The 19955-nt window shown below is 45.4% G+C and overlaps 1 protein-coding gene across 1 annotated transcript; it reads left to right on the forward strand.

Annotated features, from left to right (window-relative positions):
* Positions 1-17697: 17697 nt before the first annotated feature.
* Positions 17698-19385, forward strand: mettl18 (methyltransferase 18, RPL3 N3-histidine). The gene is made up of 2 exons (XM_078222735.1): positions 17698-17936; positions 18060-19385. The coding sequence occupies exons 1-2, from the start codon at positions 17715-17717 to the stop codon at positions 18807-18809; spliced, it is 972 nt and encodes a 323-aa protein (XP_078078861.1). The 5' UTR covers positions 17698-17714; the 3' UTR covers positions 18810-19385.
* The last annotated feature ends 570 nt before the right edge of the window (positions 19386-19955 follow it).

The following is a 19955-nucleotide window of genomic DNA, read 5'->3' on the forward strand; positions in this document are numbered from 1 at the left end:
AACTGAAAAGCCATGCAGGGGAAAAGCGAGTGTGTTTCAGAAATGTGTGCAGTGAGTACAGCTCAGGCTGTGTGCACACAGATGGCAGGATCACGATTTCCGTCCTTTTAACCTGCTGGCTGTTTGCTGTCGCTGTGACAACAAATGTTTCTGTCAGTGTCCTGATCGAGGTCTTGGTTGGTGTTTCTGGGCGGATCCATGCTGCAGGCCACCTGGTTGCAGATTCATTGAGCACAGATGGAGGCCATTCATCCCATCACACCTGTGCTGGCTTTTTGAAGCAGATATCCAATTAGTCCCACTCACCTGCCTCTTCCCTATCATCCTGCAATGCTTCCTTTGTGAACTGATTCATTGTTGTTGGAATATAAAGTGATTTATCTTCCTTTTTTGTTAAAACAGGGGTTACAACCAGTGTGCAATTTCATTGAATACATTTGTTATCAGTCAAAATAAAACTTCAGGGCAGTACAACTTAAAATACATACACCTCAGCATTGCCAGTGTAATCTGGATGCAGGGAGCGTGCAGGCCTTAGGCACACCCCATATCTGGCCTTGGGCCTCTGTGATAATAGTTGTGCAATTAATATGGACATATATATTATTTTATGTTTAGGGGGAATGTTTAGAAATTCAGCTTTATGCTACAGGCAGTCGGTATGTTTGTAAGGAAAGCAGCTCAGATTTTGGGAGAGCAGGATAATTATTTATCTCAACCTTGCGTGTGTTTATTTTAAGTAGAGCAAATGGACCTTTGCTTACTTAAGTTCTCCTGGGATTTCTGTTTAGCGTAATTGACAGGGTCATGTGATGATGTGTTTAATGGGCAGAGCTGGGTCTGTAGAAGAGAGAGAAAAAGCCTTTGCAGAAAGCAGTTTAGTTTGCAGCTGAAGCCTGGTTGAAGCTAGGAGGATTTTACAGGTTTCTAGAAATCATTTTTTTCTCTGCAAGCTTCAAGATTGTCCACACTCATTGTAGCAAACATATTTATGGTTGCTAACTGTATTTAAAGTAACATTTAAGTCTATAAGAGGAACATTGCTTATTTGGAACTGAAACCATGATAAGTTAAATATTAAAATTGTTTCCTTTTCATTTTTAAATACTGTTCAACTGTTAATGGTTACATTGCTTCATTTGTTAGAGTTATATTTAAACTGTGTTTTAAACAAAGTTTGTTTTACTATAGAAGATCCCTAATTTGTTAGTGGAATCATTCTTAGAAGGGGAGGCGATGGCCCAGTGGTATTATTGCTAGACAATTAATCCAGAAACTCAGCGAATGTTCTGGGGACCCAGGTTCGAATCCCACCACGGCAGATGGTGAAATTTGAATTCAATAAAAAAAATCTGGAATTACGAATCTACTGATGACCATGAAACCATTGTCAATTGTCAGAAAAACCTATCTGTTCATTAATGTCCTTTAGGGAAGGAAATCTGGCGTCTTTACCTGGTCTGGCCTACATGTGACTCCAGAGCCACAGCAATGTGGTACACTCTCGACTTCCCTTTGAACAAGGGCAACTAGGGTTGGTTAATAAATGCTGGCTAGCCAGCGATGCCCAAGTCCCATGATTGAATAAAAAAAATGCTCTTTCCTCACATCTGTGCCAAATCAGAAAGATTGTTGGGGTCTAGTCTGGCTTCATAATAGACCTTGGGGATCTGGTCCAGTACACTAGCACCTCATTTATAGGTAACTAGTGAGCTATAGACACGTACTGGGCACCTGCAGGCAGGTTGTTCATAGTTTTGGGTCACTGCGCCCCTGCCCGCAGCACCCAAGTAGGGCGTAAGCAAATGGGAGGGAGGAAGGCAACTTGTAAGGGACGCATGAGGGGAACAATTGGGGATCAACAACATTTGTCAGAAACCTAGTTCCTCCTGATTCCACATCAGCAAGAAATTTTTTTTAACCGTTTTTTTTGTGGAGGCCTCCAGTGGTCTCTTTAAGAACCAATTGCTAGGCCACAGGCAGATCACCCTTGATGCCAGCTGGGTATATGGAGTTAGGTCTCATTGAATATTGGAACACTGTGCAGAAATTAAATATGGTACTACTCTGATGTCCTCAGTTTTATATGCAGGGTGTGGGCCTCTGAAAGATGTTATTAGCCCCCCCTATTTGTATTTGGTGGGCAGTGTTATTTTGGCGTGGAATGGGCCTCTCAGTACCTGGTGTAGGACTCTAGCCCAAACCTTTAGGCTCAGACAGGACTGTCACGAACAGAACCAATCCGATACATTCCCCTTGACATTCAATGGTATTACTATCGCTGAATCCCCAACATCCTGGAGGTTACCACGGACCAGAAACTGAACTGGACCAACCACATAAATACCATGGTTACAGGAGCAGATCAGAGGCTGGGAATCCTGCAGCAAGTAACTCACCTCCTGACTCCCCTAAGCCTGTCCACCATCTACAAGCCACAAGGCAGGAGTGTGATGGAATACTCCCCACTTGCCTGGGTGAGTGCAGCTCCAACAACACTCAAGAAACTCAATACCATCCAGGACAAAGCTGCTTGCATGGTTGGCACCACATCCACAAACATTCAATCCCTCCACCACCGACACTGCTCCCTCCCAAGATTGTAATGCACCTTTTAAAGAAACAAATAGAATATAGTTTAAAAATAATAATGAACTAACTGGGAGAGAAGGAGTGTTGTAATTTCGTTCAGTCTTTCAAAACACCGGTTGGGAAATTCCTCAAATTTGATCTGGGTAAAATGGGCTAGGTAAGGTCAAAGGGGAGCAGCTCTGAGGAAGTTCTCAGCTAATTTACTCAAAGCATCAGTACAAATATGGCAGAGTGAGTGCTGTCATTAACTATCTCCCCCATCCCGCAGCACCCCACTGCCTTTCAAAAAAATGATCTTAGTCTAACCTTGTTGCTTTTTTAAATTGCGGCATTTTGTTTTTATTTAGTTATGGGATGTGGGCATCGCTGGGATGTGGGCATCGCTGGCAAGCCCAGCATTTGTTGCCCATCCCACATTGCCCTTGAAGACGGTGGCAAGCCAGCTTCTTGGACAGTCGCAGTCCACGTGAAGGTACACCCACAGTGCTGTTAGGAAGGGAGATCTAGGATTTTGACCCAGTGACACTGAAGGAATGGCCGATATATTTCCAAGTCAGGATGGTGAGTGACTTGGAGGGGAACTTGGAAGTGCTAATGTGCCAAACAATTAGATTTTTCTAGCATGACATGACAGAAGCAGCATTAACTGCAATTTTGCCACTAGGTATTGCTAGCAAACTTTATTTTGCTACTGTGTGAAGCTTTATTGTAACCTCAGATTTGTAAAGAGGAACTAAGTACATTTAAATTTCCAACTTCATTGGGTGAGTATAATGGAGTTGTCTATCTGCCTATCAGGAACCACATGGAACTGTTTGCTAAGAATATGTTGAATGCTGTCACTGAACGCATACATTTTTCTTTCTTTCTTTTGCACCTCCAAAAAATTTCTTTATTTTCTTTGTCTGAAAGATTCTAAAGATTTATTTTAGCTACTTTCTGAAAATCAGTTGTATCATTCAGCGTAGACTGTCACTCGCTTCAGAAGTCATTTTTGTACATCGGGATAGATGGACTTGCCAAGGTTAGGTTGGAGGTGGCTCTGATCCCTGCACGGATTGGATATTGGGCAGGTAATTAGACAACGCAGCAACACTTGTAATGCCGAGAGCATAAAGCTGGCGATCTACAGTTTGTACAGACAAAAGCTGACCCAATCTTTGTGGATAATGTCACTTGAGCGATAACATATTGAAAAGAAGGGGCCCAAATTGGATTCCTGGGACATAACAGAAGTGGCATCTTATAATTTCTCAACCTTTTTCTTTTATTCATTGGATGTGGGCGTCGCTGGCTGGACCAGCATTTATTGCCCATTCCTGAGGGCAGTTGGGAGTCAACCACATTGCTGTGGCTCTGGAGTCACATGTAGGCCAGACCAGGTAAGGACGGCAGATTTCCTTCCCTAAAGGGCATTAGTGAACCATTTGGGTTTTTTTTTTACAACAATCATTAATAGTTTTGTGGTCATCATTAGACTTTTAATGTCAGTTTATTTTTATATTGAATTCAAATTTCACCATCTGCCATGGTGGGATTTGAACTCAGGTCTCCAATGAATTACCCTGGGTCTCTGGATTACTGGTCTGGCGACAATACCACTATCCCACCGCCTCCCTAACCTTCTCCACGTTTCTCTTCTTTCTTGCCCGCTCTGTGTTTCTGAACTCCCCGGGTTCTTATTCTCCAAGATACCTTTCCAATTATATCCATTAATTGCCCACCTCCTGTTTCTGAGATCCTCTTGCATTCTGCATGTCTCTAGCGAGCCCTGTTCTATATATGTTTGAGACTAATCTCTTGTCTTCTCCATGTCTCTGAGGTGCTTGTTGTCATTTCCCAGTCAGGGAGCAGCGGGTGGTTCTGAATTCCTCTTCTACGAACCTTCCTGTTGCCAAAATCCAATATCCCCAGCCCTTCCCAGGAACCCTCCTCTTCCACTTCCGTGGCTGAGACGCTCATGTCCTCTCTGTCCTAGAAATCAGCTCATATTTACCCCCTCTCCCACATTTTTCCCTCAGATTTAAGTTTGTATCTAGTGCCCTTGGAAGGGGATTTTCTATAAATTAACATGACTTCATTTCTTCCACTGCGAATTTATCCTAGCAAAACGTTCAAGCAATTTTTATTTAATCGGTTATTCATATGATTATTAAAGCAAATAGAAGTGACTGATATAAAAATTGTTTCTGGAATCACATTCATTATTCCTGTCGTTTTGTTTTGACAGAATGTAATTACTTCAGCAAAAGTTAATGATGTTTTGATGCAAATCGTTTCAACTCGGTTCAGTTGCGCCAAATTTTTTTTACAAGATTCCAAGTCTTCTACTTTTTAATGGAGAGAGAGCTCTGCATTGTAAACCTAGGCTGGGCTGTTACAGTGCCAGTCAGGCAGGAACCAGGCAATGTAAACAGGGTTCTGCTTGACTGGAACCCAGACCACAGTGAAAAAATCCAATCTGACATTCCTTTATGTCAGTCAATGATATACAAAGTGTCTTTCTAACCAAATGATAATTGAGCTGATGAATATGACTTAAATGCCTATGGATAGGTTGAGAATGGGGACAGGGATGGCTTGTTGTCTACAGCTTGTTCTTGAAGTGATAGACTACAGTGTAAAATCACCTTGAAGTGCTATCCCTCAAAGCCACAAGCCAACATTTTCTGACCAGTGTTGCTCTAATGCTGGCACTCACCCATACGGGGAGGCGATGGCCTAGTGGTATTATCACTAGACTAATAATCCAGAAACCCAGCTAATGTTCCGGGGACTGGGTTCAAATCCTGCCACGGCAGGTGGTGGAATTTGAATTCAATAACAAATATGTGGAATTAAGAATCTACTGATGACCATGGAACCATTGTTGATTGTTGGAAAAATCCATCTGGTTCATTAATGTCCTTCAGGGAAGGAAATCTGCCATCCTTACCTGGTCTGGCCTACATGTGACTCCAGAGCCACAGCAATGTGGGTGGCTCTCATCTGCCCTTGGGCAACTAGGGACGGGCAATAAATGCTGGTCAGCCGGCGACGCCCATGTCCCACGAGTGAATAAAAAAGTTAAATTCATCAGCTCAATTCTTCATTAATTCAAAGTATGCATTCTACATCACAGGAGGAACAGAGAGATCTTGGGGTTCATATCCACAGATCTCTAAAGGTTGCCACTCAAGTGGATAGAGCTGTGAAGAAGGCCTATAGTGTGTAAGCTTTTATTAACAGGGGGTTGGAGTTCAAGAGCCGTGGGGTTATGCTGCAACTGTACAGGACCTTGGTGAGACCACATTTGGAATATTGTGTGCAGTTCTGGTCACCTCACTATAAGAAGGATGTGGGAGCGCTGGAAAGAGTGCAGAGGAGATTTACCAGGATGCTGCCTGGTTTGGAGGGTAGGTCTTATGAGGAAAGGTTGAGGGAGCGAGGGCTGTTCTCTCTGGAGTGGAGGAGGCTGAGGGGAGACTTAATAGAGGTTTATAAAATGATGAAGGGGATAGATAGAGTGAACGTTCAAAGACTATTTCCTCGGGTGGATGGAGCTATTACAAGGGGGCATAACTATAGGGTTCGTGGTGGGAGATACAGGAAGGATATCAGAGGTAGGTTCTTTACGCAGAGAGTGGTTGGGGTGTGGAATGGACTGCCTGCAGTAATAGTGGAGTCAGACACTTTAGGAACATTTAAGCGGTTATTGGATAGGCACATGGAGCACACCAAGATGATAGGGAGTGGGATAGCTTGATCTTGGTTTCAGATAAAGCTCGGCACAACATCGTGGGCCGAAGGGCCTGTTCTGTGCTGTACTATTCTATGTTCTATCACAGTCTCCCATAATGGATTGTCAAATTGGGATGCAGTAACTGTGATTTCTTGAGTGGGTGACTTAATTGAGGTTCCTAAAATTATGAAAGGTTTTGATAGAGTAGACACAGAGTGACTGTGGGAAAGAACTAAAGTAGAGCTCATCAATTTTTTTTATTCTTTCAAGGGTATCGCTGGCAAGGCCAGAGTTTGTTGCCCATCACTAATTGCCTTTGAACTGAGCATCTTGCCAGCCATTTCAGAGGGCAACCACATTGCTGTGGGTCTGGATTCACATGTAGGCCAGACCAGGTAAGGACGGCAGATTTCCTTCCCTAAAAGGACATTAGTGAACTAGATGGGTTTTTATGACAATTGGTGATAGTGTTATGGTACTCAGACGAGCTTTTTGATTCCACATTTTTTAAATTAATGAATTGAATTTAAATTCCACCAGCTGCCATATGGTGGGATTTGAACCCATGTCCCCAGAGCATTAACCTGGGCCTCTAGTCCAGTGACATTACCACTACACCACCAAAGATAGTCTCCAAGAAATGGAATTCAGAAGAAAGTTCTTCATTCAGACTTTAGCATGAACAATGAACTCGCTAGTTCATTGGTTGAGATGAATAGAATCATAAAATAGTGCAGCAAAGAATGAGACGCTTCTGACCTTTGAGTTTATGGTAGCTCTTTTCAAGAAGAATCCATTTTGTCTTGCTCTGTTATTCTTTCCTTAAATCTCCTTGATTATTTTTTCTTGTTTGGTATTCATCCAATTACCTTTGAAAGAGTATTATAGAATTCACCACCCTATCAGATGGTGCATTCTATAATCCCAACCAATTATGCATAAAAGCATTTTCCTTGTGCCACCTTTAGTCCTTTTACCTTAAAACTGTGTCATCCGATTATTGAATCTTGAGTTACTGGAAATAGTTTCTCTTTATTTACTCTATCCAAACTGTCGATGATTTTAAATACTTCCATCGAATCAATTCTTAGCCGTCTGTGAATGGTGTAGATGCATTCAATGGAAAGCTGTATAAACACGTGAGGGAGAAGGGAATGGAAAATTAGGCTGATAGAGTTAGAGGAGGGAGGATGGGCGCAAGCTCGGGTGGATCATAAACACTGGCATATACTGGCTGGGCCAAATGGCCTGTTTCTGCACTGTATATTCAGAGTACTCTATGTAGATAACATGGGCAGCACGGTGGCACAGAGGTTAGCACTGCTGCCTCACAGCGCCAGGGACCCAGGTTCGATTCCTGGCTTGGGTCACTGTCTGTGTGGAGTCTGTACGTTCTCCCTGTGTCTACATGGGTTTCCTCCGGGTGCTCCGGTTTCCTCCCACAGTCCAAAAGATGTGCTGGTTAGGTGCATTGGTTATGCTAAATTCTCCCTCAGTGTACCCGAACAGGCGCCAGAGTGTGGCGACTAGGGGATTTTCACAGTAACTTCATGGCAGTGTTAATATAAGCCTACTTGTGACACTAATAAATAAACTGAAACTTAACTTGCTAAACAATTTAGCAACTGCACTTTAAATTGCCAAGTGAACCCTCTCTCCATATGTTCCTGAATTATGAAATCTCTTATTTTAACCTGAGCAAAACATTAGCCAAATACAAAAGCAAGACTGTAGGTGCTGGAGATGCAGATCCTGGGTTCTGATCAAGGGTCATCATCAATCTGAAACATAAACTTCATTTCTCTCCACAGATACTGCCTGACCTTCAGAGTATTTCCAGCATTTTCAGTCCTTATTAGCAAAATATCCAAATGTTATAAGCTAGGACAGGATCACCAAAAGTTGAACATTCTGCTATGTCACTATATAACACAATGTGGAGTCTGCACATTCTCCCCGTGTCTGCGTGGGTTTCATCCAGATGCTCCGGTTTCCTCCCACAGTCCAAAAGACGTGCTGGTTAGGTGCAGTGGCCATGCTGAATTCTCCCTCAGCGTACCTGAACAGGCGCCAGAGTGTGGCGACGAGGGGAATTTCACAGTAACTTAATTGCAGTGTTAATGTAAGCCTTACTTGTGACACTAATAAATAAACTTTAAACTTTATTGCTAAAACATGCAGATAGAAAATACAAATCTCACTCCTATTCCTGAAATCTTCTACTCTGATGATCACTTAATAACACCACACACACAGCAATGAACTGCATAGTTCCAATGCCCAGAACATCTTAATCAACAGAAATGTCCATGCATCATGCAATATTCAGCCCATCTTTAATTCATCTTTTAAGGTAGAAACCTAATTATTCCCTATTGAAGGATCCAATTGTTTTTAAATGATACCACGATTTTTACCTGCAGTACTCTGGAAACCTATTCCATGTACCAGACATTGTTTGAGGGAAGAATTATTTCTTGTTAATAGTCACAAATTTATCTTTCAACACTGTGAATCAGTGACACTTGTCCTTTTTTTGCAATTAAAATTATTGAGGTCTTCCGGATTTACCTTTTACGTGACTATCTTTCAATCCTCAAGAAGATGTTCTCTCAGACATCTTTCCAGACTGACATTGCCTTTCATTACTTTAAAATGCCAGTGCGATTAGCTTTGCTTATGAGCAAGAGCATCTGTAAAGGCCTGTGAGAAAACACTGGCAACCGTTGCACAGGAGAAGAGAAATATTTGTCTGCAATTATATCATGCTGCACACCCATAATGGAACAACAGGTGAAGGCTGCAAAGGCAAGCATCGAAAATGACAAAGCCTCGGATTTCTCAGTAACCTTGACATTCAAAATAGCACAGACAGAACGGATCTGTGAATGCAGGTGTAAGTAGAAAGCTTTAAAACAATGGATCACCGAGCATTTACAGTGCGGGCTATCTGAGGGGATCAATTCATTACCATTCACGTAACTGTTAAAAATATGTAACAATTACCGGGGTGATGCAAAAAGATACTTACCTTCTCCCTCGTAATGGAAGTCACAAAGCTGGCAATGCTGCTGAACCACTGCACAGAAGTGGCTTGGCACACGACCAACTGTGAAATCCCCAGTGATACTTGCTACGCTTGCCACCCAGTGTTGAACAAAATAACTATGCAGGTCACACACTCGGATTCATTCCCGTTCCTGCTCTCTGGGACGTTATTACCCATCCTTTAGCATCCTTGGATTCCTTTCTAAAAAAGGGCCTAGAAATGAGGAGGTTGCAAGCGTGCGTGAGCTGAGAATACAAAGATGCAGAAACTGCTGGGGGAAAGCAGGCTGCTGTTTGCAGGAAGTTGCAGCAGACTATTAAGATCCACAGCTTGAAAAACTGAAGACTCACCCAGATGGAATGTGGACTGATCCCACTAATTTGCTTCAGTTCCGGAATGTATCCGTAAACATTTCTAAGCGTTTGGCTGATGTGGCATTCAAGCTATACAATGCCACTTCATGTTGTGAGGTCTTCACAAGGTGTTGCTTATGACTTGTATGTAACCTGTGCAGTAAAACGCAGATTTTTCTTTAATTCTAGGAAAGCACAAGGTCTGCAACCCCATCCCTCCCAACGTGCCCCCCCCCATCCCCCCCAACGTGCCCCCCCCATCCCCCCCAACGCGCCCCCCCCATCCCCCCCAACGCCCCCCCCCCCCCCCCCCCCCCCCACCCCCCCGGCAAAAGACACGATGCCATTCACTTTTCTCCACTGAGGGGGCAGTTTCATTTATTCAATTAACAGGAGCTAGAATTCCTCTGGTGTCAATCCTGGTGATGTTGTGGAGATTGTGTACGCCAGCACCCTCTAGTACAAGCTTGCAGGGCCAAGGGCACATTGTTTTTGAACAAAAATAATAATAATTAATTTGTCCATGGCAACACTGGCATTTATTGTCCAATCTCTGGTTGGCTTTGAGAAGGTGGTGGTGAGCCCATGTGAAGCGCTGTCAAGGGTAGTAAATTCCAACATTTTGATCCCGAGATGATGACAGGGCAGCAATGTACGTAGAGTCAGGAAGTACTCAGAGGTGATGCATCTGCTAACCTCCTTCTAAGTGGTAGGTTGGTGGGCATAACCCCCGCCCTTTGCCTGCCCCTGTGGCTGAAGAGTCTGGTCTTCAACTGTCACATCGATTGTCCAAGACTTCTCCCAAACCAGCTCGCTCCCACCATGTAATGAGGTTTCAAAAAAACACAATTTATTTGATGGGGCGCAGACCAATTCCTTGACTTGGATGCATTTGGTGGGACACATACTTTCCCTTAAAGCCAGTACTTCTGAACTCATTTGAATTACTGATCTCTACACACACACACACACACACACACACACACACACACACACACACACACACACACCAGGTCCTGGTTGAGCCCAGCTCGCAGGGACACCTGAGATAGAGTGTCTCCGTGAGCTGTTTCGGTATTGTGGCATGGGAAGAGCCAGATTGGAGGATTCAAACACGTGGTTCTTGGGAAGATGGGAATGGATTTGGGAAGCAAGATTGGTTTAGAATTAAACTCCTTAAATAATTGAAAAATTAACAGTATTGGATCGCTCGTCTATTGGATAACTGGATGTTGGCAATGCTTTCAGAGCTAATGCAACCTTGGCCGTACCAACTTTCCTTGGGACAATGGTGTTTGGATTTGGAATACTGAGATGATGCAAGATGTTGGATGCAGAAAATATGGATAGGGAGAAGCATAGGCGCAGACATGCGCTATCCACCTACGCCTCTTTAACCTCATTATTGCCAAGTAGTTGTTACGGTGGTTGTGTGCGCGCTTTTTCACTAGGATTGTGTTTGAATGTGTCATTCATTGTCAACTCTTAAGGAAAAAGACATTGGAAAGAATTGTATTGCCAAGTAACAGTGTTTTGTTCTCCTCTCCAAAGACTGCATAACCCAATGGTTGTGAAAAGCGTGATATAAATATCAGACTTCCTTTTATCATTGATTCCCTACAGTGCAGAAGGAGGCCATTCAGCCCACTGAGCTTGCATCGCCAACAATCCCACCCAGGCCCTATCCCCATAACTTCACATATTTACCCCGCTAATCTATCTGATACTAAGGGGCAATTTAGCGTGGCCAATCAACCCAACCTGCATATCTTTGGACTGTGGGGGGAAACCCACGCAGACATGGGGAGAACGTGAAAACTCCATACAGTCATCCGAGGCCAGAATTGAACTCGAGTCCCTGGCATTGTGAGGCAGCAGTGCTAACCACTGTGCCACCGTGCCGCTCTTAATGGTCTGATAAGTCTAACAAGCCTGGGGCATTTAGTGTCTCATTGGCAGCGATATGACTAAATTAAAATGGGCTCTGAGTGATCAGAATGCAAATGCTGAGAAAGAATTGCATTTTGAAAGCAGAGCAACAGATTATATTGAACTTTTAAAAGTTCAGATTACGAGAGGTCTCAGGATGAACTGAAAGATGTGAATTGGAACGTTGTATTGACTCGTAACATCAAATGAACATTTTTCTGAGCCTTTGATAAAAATTCTGATTGGCTCAGAACAGGTTTAAGAGTAATACCGCCATTAAGGTCGACTAGGAATGTAAGGGATGCTTCCGCAATCTGGCACTCCCAAAGGAAGCCTGTTTCAAAAAAAAACTCACTGCTCTGCCAATTTTCCAAGATGTGTCTCCACAAGTACTTCTTCCCACTGCACCATGGAATCACTCAAAGGAAGGATCAACATTAGGAATGTGAAACAGACTTTTAAAATAAATATATACGTGTTTGGCAGCTGATGGGATGAATTGAAATTGGCAAACCAAGATGGGGAATCCAAGAGGAGGGGAGGGGGGGGGGGGGGGGGGGCAGACATGTTGAAATACATGTACTGTGGAATGGTGGCATAGTGGTTAGCACCACTGCCTCACAGCTCCAGGGACCCGGGTTTGATTTCTGGCTTGGGACACTGTCTGTGCGGAGTCTGCACGTTCTCCCCCGTGTCTGCGTGGGTTTCCTCCGGGTGCTCTGGTTTCCTTTCAAGATGTGGTTTCATCCAAAGATGTGTGGGTTAGGAGCATTGGCCATGCTAAATTGACCCTTAGTGACCCAGGATGCACAGATTAGAGGTATTAGCAGGGTAAATATGTGGGGTTACGGGGATAGGGCCTGGGTGGGATTGTTGTCGGTGCAGACTTGATGGGCCGAATGGCCTCCTTCTGCAATGTAGGAATTCCATGAAAAACTTTAAGATAATGGTCCACTTAAAATAATCGCCTTAAGTAAGAATCTCAAAGAGATGCAGATGGCATAAGGTCAATCAAGCATGATGCATTAGGTTTGAAGCAAAGTAGAATCGACTTAATTCTGCTCCCAAAAATGTGGCTCATATACGATCTCAGAAGAACACCCAATATGGCCAAAGTGTATGCATTTTGCTACTCTGTGTTTTCTCTGAGCACGTGATTGCTATGTGAAAGTTGTCTTGTGTCCTTTGGGAGCTGTGTTGGTTCTATCCAGACTCATCTCACATCCTGGTACGGTTTCACATCTACTGCGTTTACCTTCTCGGGTTCAATGGTGCTTGTGTGGTCCAAGTGCCTTACTTTCATGGGAGTTCGCCTCATACTCCCCTCTATCCGCATGTCATCCTCCTGTTCAAATCCACTTTGATTTTGAATTTGAAAGGATTTCTATGGAAAAATGGTCAAGAAAATGTTTACCAGCTTGCAGACAAAGAGATTCATGCATATTCATATTCACATTCAATTAATCTGGGCAATGACTTCAAATTCAGGATCCAGAGATTAAAGGTTGTGGTTTTGAATTTGCTGCATCCTCCAATGCCACATTTAAAGCTTGAATGACTGGAAATGTAATGATTTACTGTCACAGCTGGTAGTGGTGTACTTTTTTCTTCTATATTTTTGTGCAAGTTAAAATAAATTTGTAGGTTCACGGTAATTTTGTTGCTATCAATGTACAGAACATAAGCACCTACTCCAGAGCAGCCTGTATTCAACAAAATCATACCTTATCTTCTGTTAGTTACTGCATACTTCCAGCATTTTCTTGATCGTATTACAATATTTGTGATTTTTTTTCCTCTTTTGTTTGCCAGATCAATAAATTTGGCTTTTTTTCCCACAAGTCTGTTGAAAGAGTACAAGATTGAGATAGAGAATCTGGTGAACTGGTGCAGCAACAATAATCTCTCCCTCAATGTCAACAAAACGAAGGAGATTGTCATCGACTTCAGGAAGCGTAAAGGAGAACATGCCCCTGTCTACATCAACGGGGACGAAGTAGAAAGGGTCGAGAGCTTCAGGTTTTTAGATGTCCAGATCACCAACAACTTGTCCTGGTCCCCCCATGCCGACACTATAGTTAAGAAAGCCCACCAACGCCTCTACTTTCTCAGAAGACTAAGGAAATTTGGCATGTCAGCTACGACTCTCACCAAATTTTACAGGTGCACCATGGAAAGCATTCTTTCTGGTTGTATCACAGCTTGGTATGCCTCCTGCTCTGCCCAAGACCGCAAGGAACTACAAAAGGTCGTGAATGTAGCCCAATCCATCAGGCAAACCAGCCTCCCATCCGTTGACTCTGTCTACACTTCCCGCTGCCTCGGCAAAGCAGCCAGCACAATTAAGGACCCCATGCACCCCAGATGTTCTCCCTTCCACCTTCTTCCGTCGGGAAAAAGATACAAAAGTCTGAGGTCACGTACCAACCGACTCAAGAACAGCTTCTTCCCTGCTGCTGTCAGACTTTTGAATGGACTTATCTTGCATTAAGTTGATCTTTCTCTACACCCTAGCTATGACTGTAACACTACATTCTGCACGCTCTCGTTTCCTTCTCTATGAATGGTATGCTTTGTCTGTGTAGCGTGCAAGAAACAATACTTTTCACTGTATGTTAATACATGTGACAATAATAAATCAAATCAAATCAAATCAAAATTTGGTTCACCCTGAAAAGTGGGTTATTGCCTGGAAACTTGGAGCCCTCCTTGACGCAAGGCACCCTGTGCATGAATAGTCGAGTGTAGTAACTCAGCCAGTTCCTGTCACCATACAATTCATAGAAGGCCACAGAATCCTTGCAGAGGAGGCCATTCGGCCCATCAAATCTGCACGGCAGGAAACCTGCGCAGAAACAGGGAAAATGTGCAAACTCCACACAAACACTCACCCAAAGCCAAAATTGAACTTGGTTCTCTGGTGCTGTGAGGCAGCAGTGCTAACCACTGTGCCACCCTAGAAACAGAAACCCTTTATTGGAAACCAAAGGAAGAGCTGCACTCACGGCTTACAGTCAGCACCTCTACCCTGGGGACCTAGAACAACGGTCAGGGTTAGAGCAGCAGATTTTAACCCATTGGGCTCTATAAGGGAGTTTGTACTCCAGGAGGTCCATGGGGAGATCTATTGATGATCCCCCGTGCCCTTTGAGGCCATTATAACACTGGGTTTGAAGAGCTGGATATTGGACTTTTGACCCATTCACATTTCAACAGCGCTGATTTGATTTGACTTATTATTGTCACATGTATTAGCATACAGTGAAAATTATTGTTTCTTGTGCGATATGCAGACAAAGCATACCGTCCATAGGGAAGGAAAGCATGGTGGCACAGTGGTTAGCATTGCTGCCTCACAGCACCAGGGTCCCGGGTTCAATTCTGGCCTTGGGTCACTGTCTGTGTGGAGTTTGCACATTCTCCCCGTGTCTGCGTTGATTTCCTCCGGGTGCTCCGGTTTCCTCCGACAGTCCAAAGACGTGCGGGTTAGGCTGATTGGCCATGCTAAATTGACCCTCAGAGGATTAGCAGGGTAAATATGTGGGGTTACAGGGATAGTGCCTCGGTGGGATTGTGGTCGGTGCAGACTCAATGAGCCGAATGGCCTCCTTCTGCGCTGGAGGGGTTCTATGGGATTCTATTTGTTATTTGAATGCCCCCAGATGCCTTGTATATTATCTCCCCTTTGATCAGATCATTGTTGGCATTGACAGGGCAGAACAGCTTCAAATGGGTGGTTGACTGGGTCTCCTCAATGCTGTTAAGTATTGACTCTACATAACTCAACATTTAGGGCAAGTGGGATCGCTTTATAGAATCATAAATGGTTACATTATAAAAGGTACAGTCACCATTATCCCAGATGCCCATAGACTGCTCTCCCCTTTGAGGGGGAAGAGCTGGCTGGGGTGATTTAACCTGAGGATCACCAGGTGAGGGGCAAGGTTGAGAAGGCAGGGCCTTCCTGAATACGGAAATTGAATCTGCGCGTTTGGTATTGTTCCGCATCACTAACTAGCCATCCAGCCAACTGAGCTAAACCGACCCCCAGTTTATAAGGGAGATGGTCGCACACTGATAATGTTATTGAGTTGGTAATATGGGGATATGGGTTCAAATCCTACCATAGCAGCTCATGGCATCAATTAATAAAATCTGCAGTTGGAAGCTAGTCTCAAATTACCCATTTTGTTTACTATTGTCCTTTAGGAAAGGAAATCTGTGACTTATGACTCTTAATTGTCCTCAGAAATGGCTTAGTAAGTCAGCAGCACCCACGTCCCATCTAATTCCCTTTTCAAATCCTTGATTGCATCTGTCACCACCACTTTCAAATGGATCAAAGGTAGCCTGCCTTGGTTCAGAAGCAAGTCAACCCTTTGTGACGTGCTGATTACCTGAGCTAGTAGGGTTATCAACTGCGACCCAGTGTATTCCTGGAGGTTTCATCACATGATTTCCCACACACTCTGGCCACTAGTTGGCTAACACATCCATCATTATGACGTACGACCTTCCTACACCGATTGGAAAGCAAAGAGACTATTAAACAACTGGACGATGATTAACTGTCAGCTTTCTTCCCCCACCTACACCCCAACTGCCTCCCCCCATGCATCCGCCCACTGCCCCATTTCCCATAATCTTATATCTAGTTCAAAGAAAATGACAAAAAAAAAGTTTTCATTCATGTCCTGATGATTTTTATCCGGGATTGCACACAGCAGTGTCCTGGAGGTTGATCCTGAAGACTCCAGGCCAAACCTGGAGGTTTGGCAACCCTCTGAGCCATTCAAGTTCACATGTGCCTCAAGCAATCTTGGCGCATTACTGGAGTCCAAGCAAAGGCGAAGTGTTAATTTGATTTTAGGGTTTCATAGAATCCCTGCAGTGCTGAAGGAGGCCATTTGGCCTATTGAGATCCCCTAACCCCACAAATTTACAATGGTTAATCCACCTAACCTACACCTCTTTGGACACTAAGGGAAAATTTAACATGGCCAATCCACCTAACCCGCACATCTTTGGAGTGGGGGAGGAAACCGGAACACCCGGAGGAGACCCACGCAGACACGGGGAGAACGTGCAAACTCCGCACAGACAGTGACCCAAGCCGGGAATCGAACCCGGGGTCCCTGGTGCTGTGAGGCAGCAGTGCTGACCACTGTGCCACACAAATTATTGTGGAAGAGCTGCAACTGTTCCATTCATTGCAAGGACAGGAGGCCATTCAGCCCCTCAAGTTTATTCCAGCATTCAGAGCAGATACATCCTAACCCTCTATTCCTGGGTGCAGCCTTCATTCTGAGAGGGTCTCTAATGTTTACTGAAGCCATTCAGTCAAACATACCCGAACCTCCAATCAGTGAAGCTTCTGGGTGTGAGCTGTGGGCACAGGAAGATCCCACTCAACCAGCGGCCTCCCTGCGGCCCGAGCCGGGACTGCAGAGCGCGGGCTGTCTTCCGATTGGCTGAGGGGTGGTGGGGGTGGTGAAGGGGCTTGGTCGCAAATGTCACGTGCAGAGCGGCCAACTGATTGGTCGAGGCACGCGCGCGACCGCCCATTGGTTGAGGAGGGGGGAAGAGAAGGTCTGATTGGCTGAAATGAACTGAATGATGATTGGCTTAAAGGGAGAGAGGCGTGGCTGCTGATTGGCTGAAGCGGAGCTACACGTGAGCACTGATTGGCTAGAACAGGCGTGAGCACTGATTGGCTGAAAGGTGGAGGGGGCGAGCGGTGATTGGTGGATAAGGAAAGGTGCAGGAACGATTGCTGATTGGTCAAAGGGCGCAGGGGAGTGAGCGGTGATTGGCTGATAAGCCGCGGTGTCTGATTGGTTGATAGGCAGATGGTTTGAATGGTGATTGGCTGATTGCGAACGGAATCGATTGGCTGAAGAGCGGAGTGCGAGCGTTGATTGGCTGAGAAGCAGAGGGAACTGATAGGTGATTGGCTGACAGGGAGCGGGTGCTAATTGGCTGAAAGCAGGAAGTGGGTGGGTTTTGCGCCGGGGTCAGAGGTCACTGGAGGAGGGCGGTTGGAAAGTGACAGTTACCCGGCGGCTCGAGCATGGAATTCAAATTCAACTTCGTGGCGGCCGGGCCGCCCGAGGAGCAAGGGGCCGAACGGCCGCCGGTCGAGGCCGGGCGCGGCTGTGCGGGGCTGAGGGAGCACCGGCTGTCCCGGGGGGAGCTGGAGAGGCGGCTGGAGGCTGGGCTGGTGGAGCAGCTGGAGGTGGGGGGCCCGCAGCCCCTCCAAATCCGGCATCTGAATGTGTGGCTGCTGGAGCAGGCCCTGGGACAGGGGGCCGGGGCCCTGGGACAGGGGGCCGGGGCCCTGGGACAGGGGGCTGGGGCAGGGGCCCTGGGACAGGGGGCCGGGGCCTTGGGACAGGGGGCTGAGTCAGGGGCCGAGGCCCTGGACCAGGGGGCCGAGGCTGGGCTCGGGCTCTCCGGGGCCATCGCCTCCCACTCTGACCTGGTGCCCGGGGTCTATGAGGGGGGCCTGAAGATCTGGGAGTGCACCTTCGACCTGGCCGCCTACCTGAGCGCCGTCCCGCTGGCCGGCCGCCGGGTGCTGGACCTGGGCTGCGGGGCCGGGCTGCTGGGCATCTTCGCCCTGCGCAAGGGGGCGGCCGAGGTCCACTTCCAGGACTACAACGGGGCAGTGATCGAAGGGCTGACCCTCCCCAACGTGGCGCTGATGGAGGAAGATGAGCCGCTCCCGGATGGCGGGCAGCAGCCAGATGACGATGGAGGAAGAGGCGGTGAGCCGCCCGGCAAGCGGCGGAAATCCCCGCCGTCGCCCCCGTCCCCTGAGCCCGGCGCGCTCTCCCACTGCCGATTCTTCTCGGGGGACTGGTCCCGATTTGGCAAGGTCCACGGCGGCTCCTTCAAATACGACGTCATCCTGATGTCGGAGACTCTCTATAATCCCGATTGCTACGGGGACTTGCACGACGTCCTTTTCAGCTTGCTGTCCCAGGACGGCACGGTCTACCTGGCCACTAAAACCCATTACTTTGGGGTAGGCGGTGGCATCCACCTGTTCGAGAGCCTTGTGAAACAGAAGAAGGTTTTCGACATCCAGACGGTCAAAGTGATCGACGACGGACTCCAGAGATGCATTGCAACAATGTCATTCAGGAAGGCCAAATCTTCCTGACAGTTTTCTACAAAACCGTTGTTACAGAACGGTTAAACACGGGCACTGTTGACATTCCGTTCTCCAAAAACAAATGTTGAGGATTTTCTTTTAACTCAATGAGTCGCATTTTGCGGGAAAATGCTTATTAAAGGTGTAAAGGATCGAAGAGTTGCATCAATTCAAAATGACTGAACTGTATACACTGAAAGGGAGTTTATATAGCCTCATATCATAACAAGATCTTCATCTTAGTCTGCTTTACTTAAAGCTATCAAACTTTTAGGAGCGAACAAAACTGTTCCAAGTATTTTGAAAGCAGTTAGCAGCCATCCTTTGGAGATTCTGTGTTGAATAGGCCAAGTGTCTCCACACTTGCAAAGATAATTTAACATGGGCATTGACAGACCAGGAAAGAAGGCTTGGGCCTGTTTGGAATTGTCGTGAATTTTTGAAATTCTTTAGGTGGAACGATACGGTCCAGGAGCTGCTAATGTGTCGGATTTCAGTGCTGAAAATTGTGCCAAAAATAGTTTATCTTGGAGGTCTTAACGAGTAACGGCATAAACTCTGTGGAAACAATTATAATCTTTGTGCCTTCGGTTGTGTGCAATAAAAAACCACATTGATTTTTATTTTTCAAGACCTGTTATTGCAGTTTCATTTTCAGCCACTTTTGAGGAAGTTCACGGAATTGATCAGAGAAACCCTACGAGAGGTTTTTCTACCCTGTAACATGATGCTGGGACAAGTTGTAAAGCTTAACATTGATCTGTCAATCAGCCCTTTAGGATAAGTCATACTTTTGTGTGTTAAGCACTCCACATCATTTCTTTGAATTAACTTTTGGTGGCAAGACTAATCGGATTACTGCAGTTAAATTTTTAACTTCTAAGGGAAGCATCTAAAATGGAAATATGCAACTACATCCACTTCAATGAGGTTCCAAAATCTCCCAAGTTTTTGATTTCCAGCCTTTCTTAATATATATAATTTTTCTTGAAGAAAATATTATTTTATGGTATGATTAACTTAATTTTCATTTGTGGGATGTGTGCGCCACTGATACTTATTGCTCATTAACCTTGGGAAGGTGGTGGTAAGTCACTTTCTTGGATACAACTGTGTGACTTGCTAGGCCATTGAGGGGAGATGCTGGTGTTAGTG

Source organism: Mustelus asterias, chromosome 10, assembly GCF_964213995.1.
Source record: "Mustelus asterias chromosome 10, sMusAst1.hap1.1, whole genome shotgun sequence".
In the NCBI taxonomy this organism is placed as follows: Eukaryota; Metazoa; Chordata; class Chondrichthyes; order Carcharhiniformes; family Triakidae; genus Mustelus; species Mustelus asterias.

Bases quoted from the DNA above. Each gene is read 5' to 3' on its own strand.
- mettl18 (XM_078222735.1), top strand. From the start codon at position 17,715: ATGGAATTCAAATTCAACTTCGTGGCGGCCGGGCCGCCCGAGGAGCAA. The intron at 17,937-18,059 runs GCCCTGGGACAG...TCAGGGGCCGAG, and splicing joins ATGTGTGGCTGCTGGAGCAG to GCCCTGGACCAGGGGGCCGA.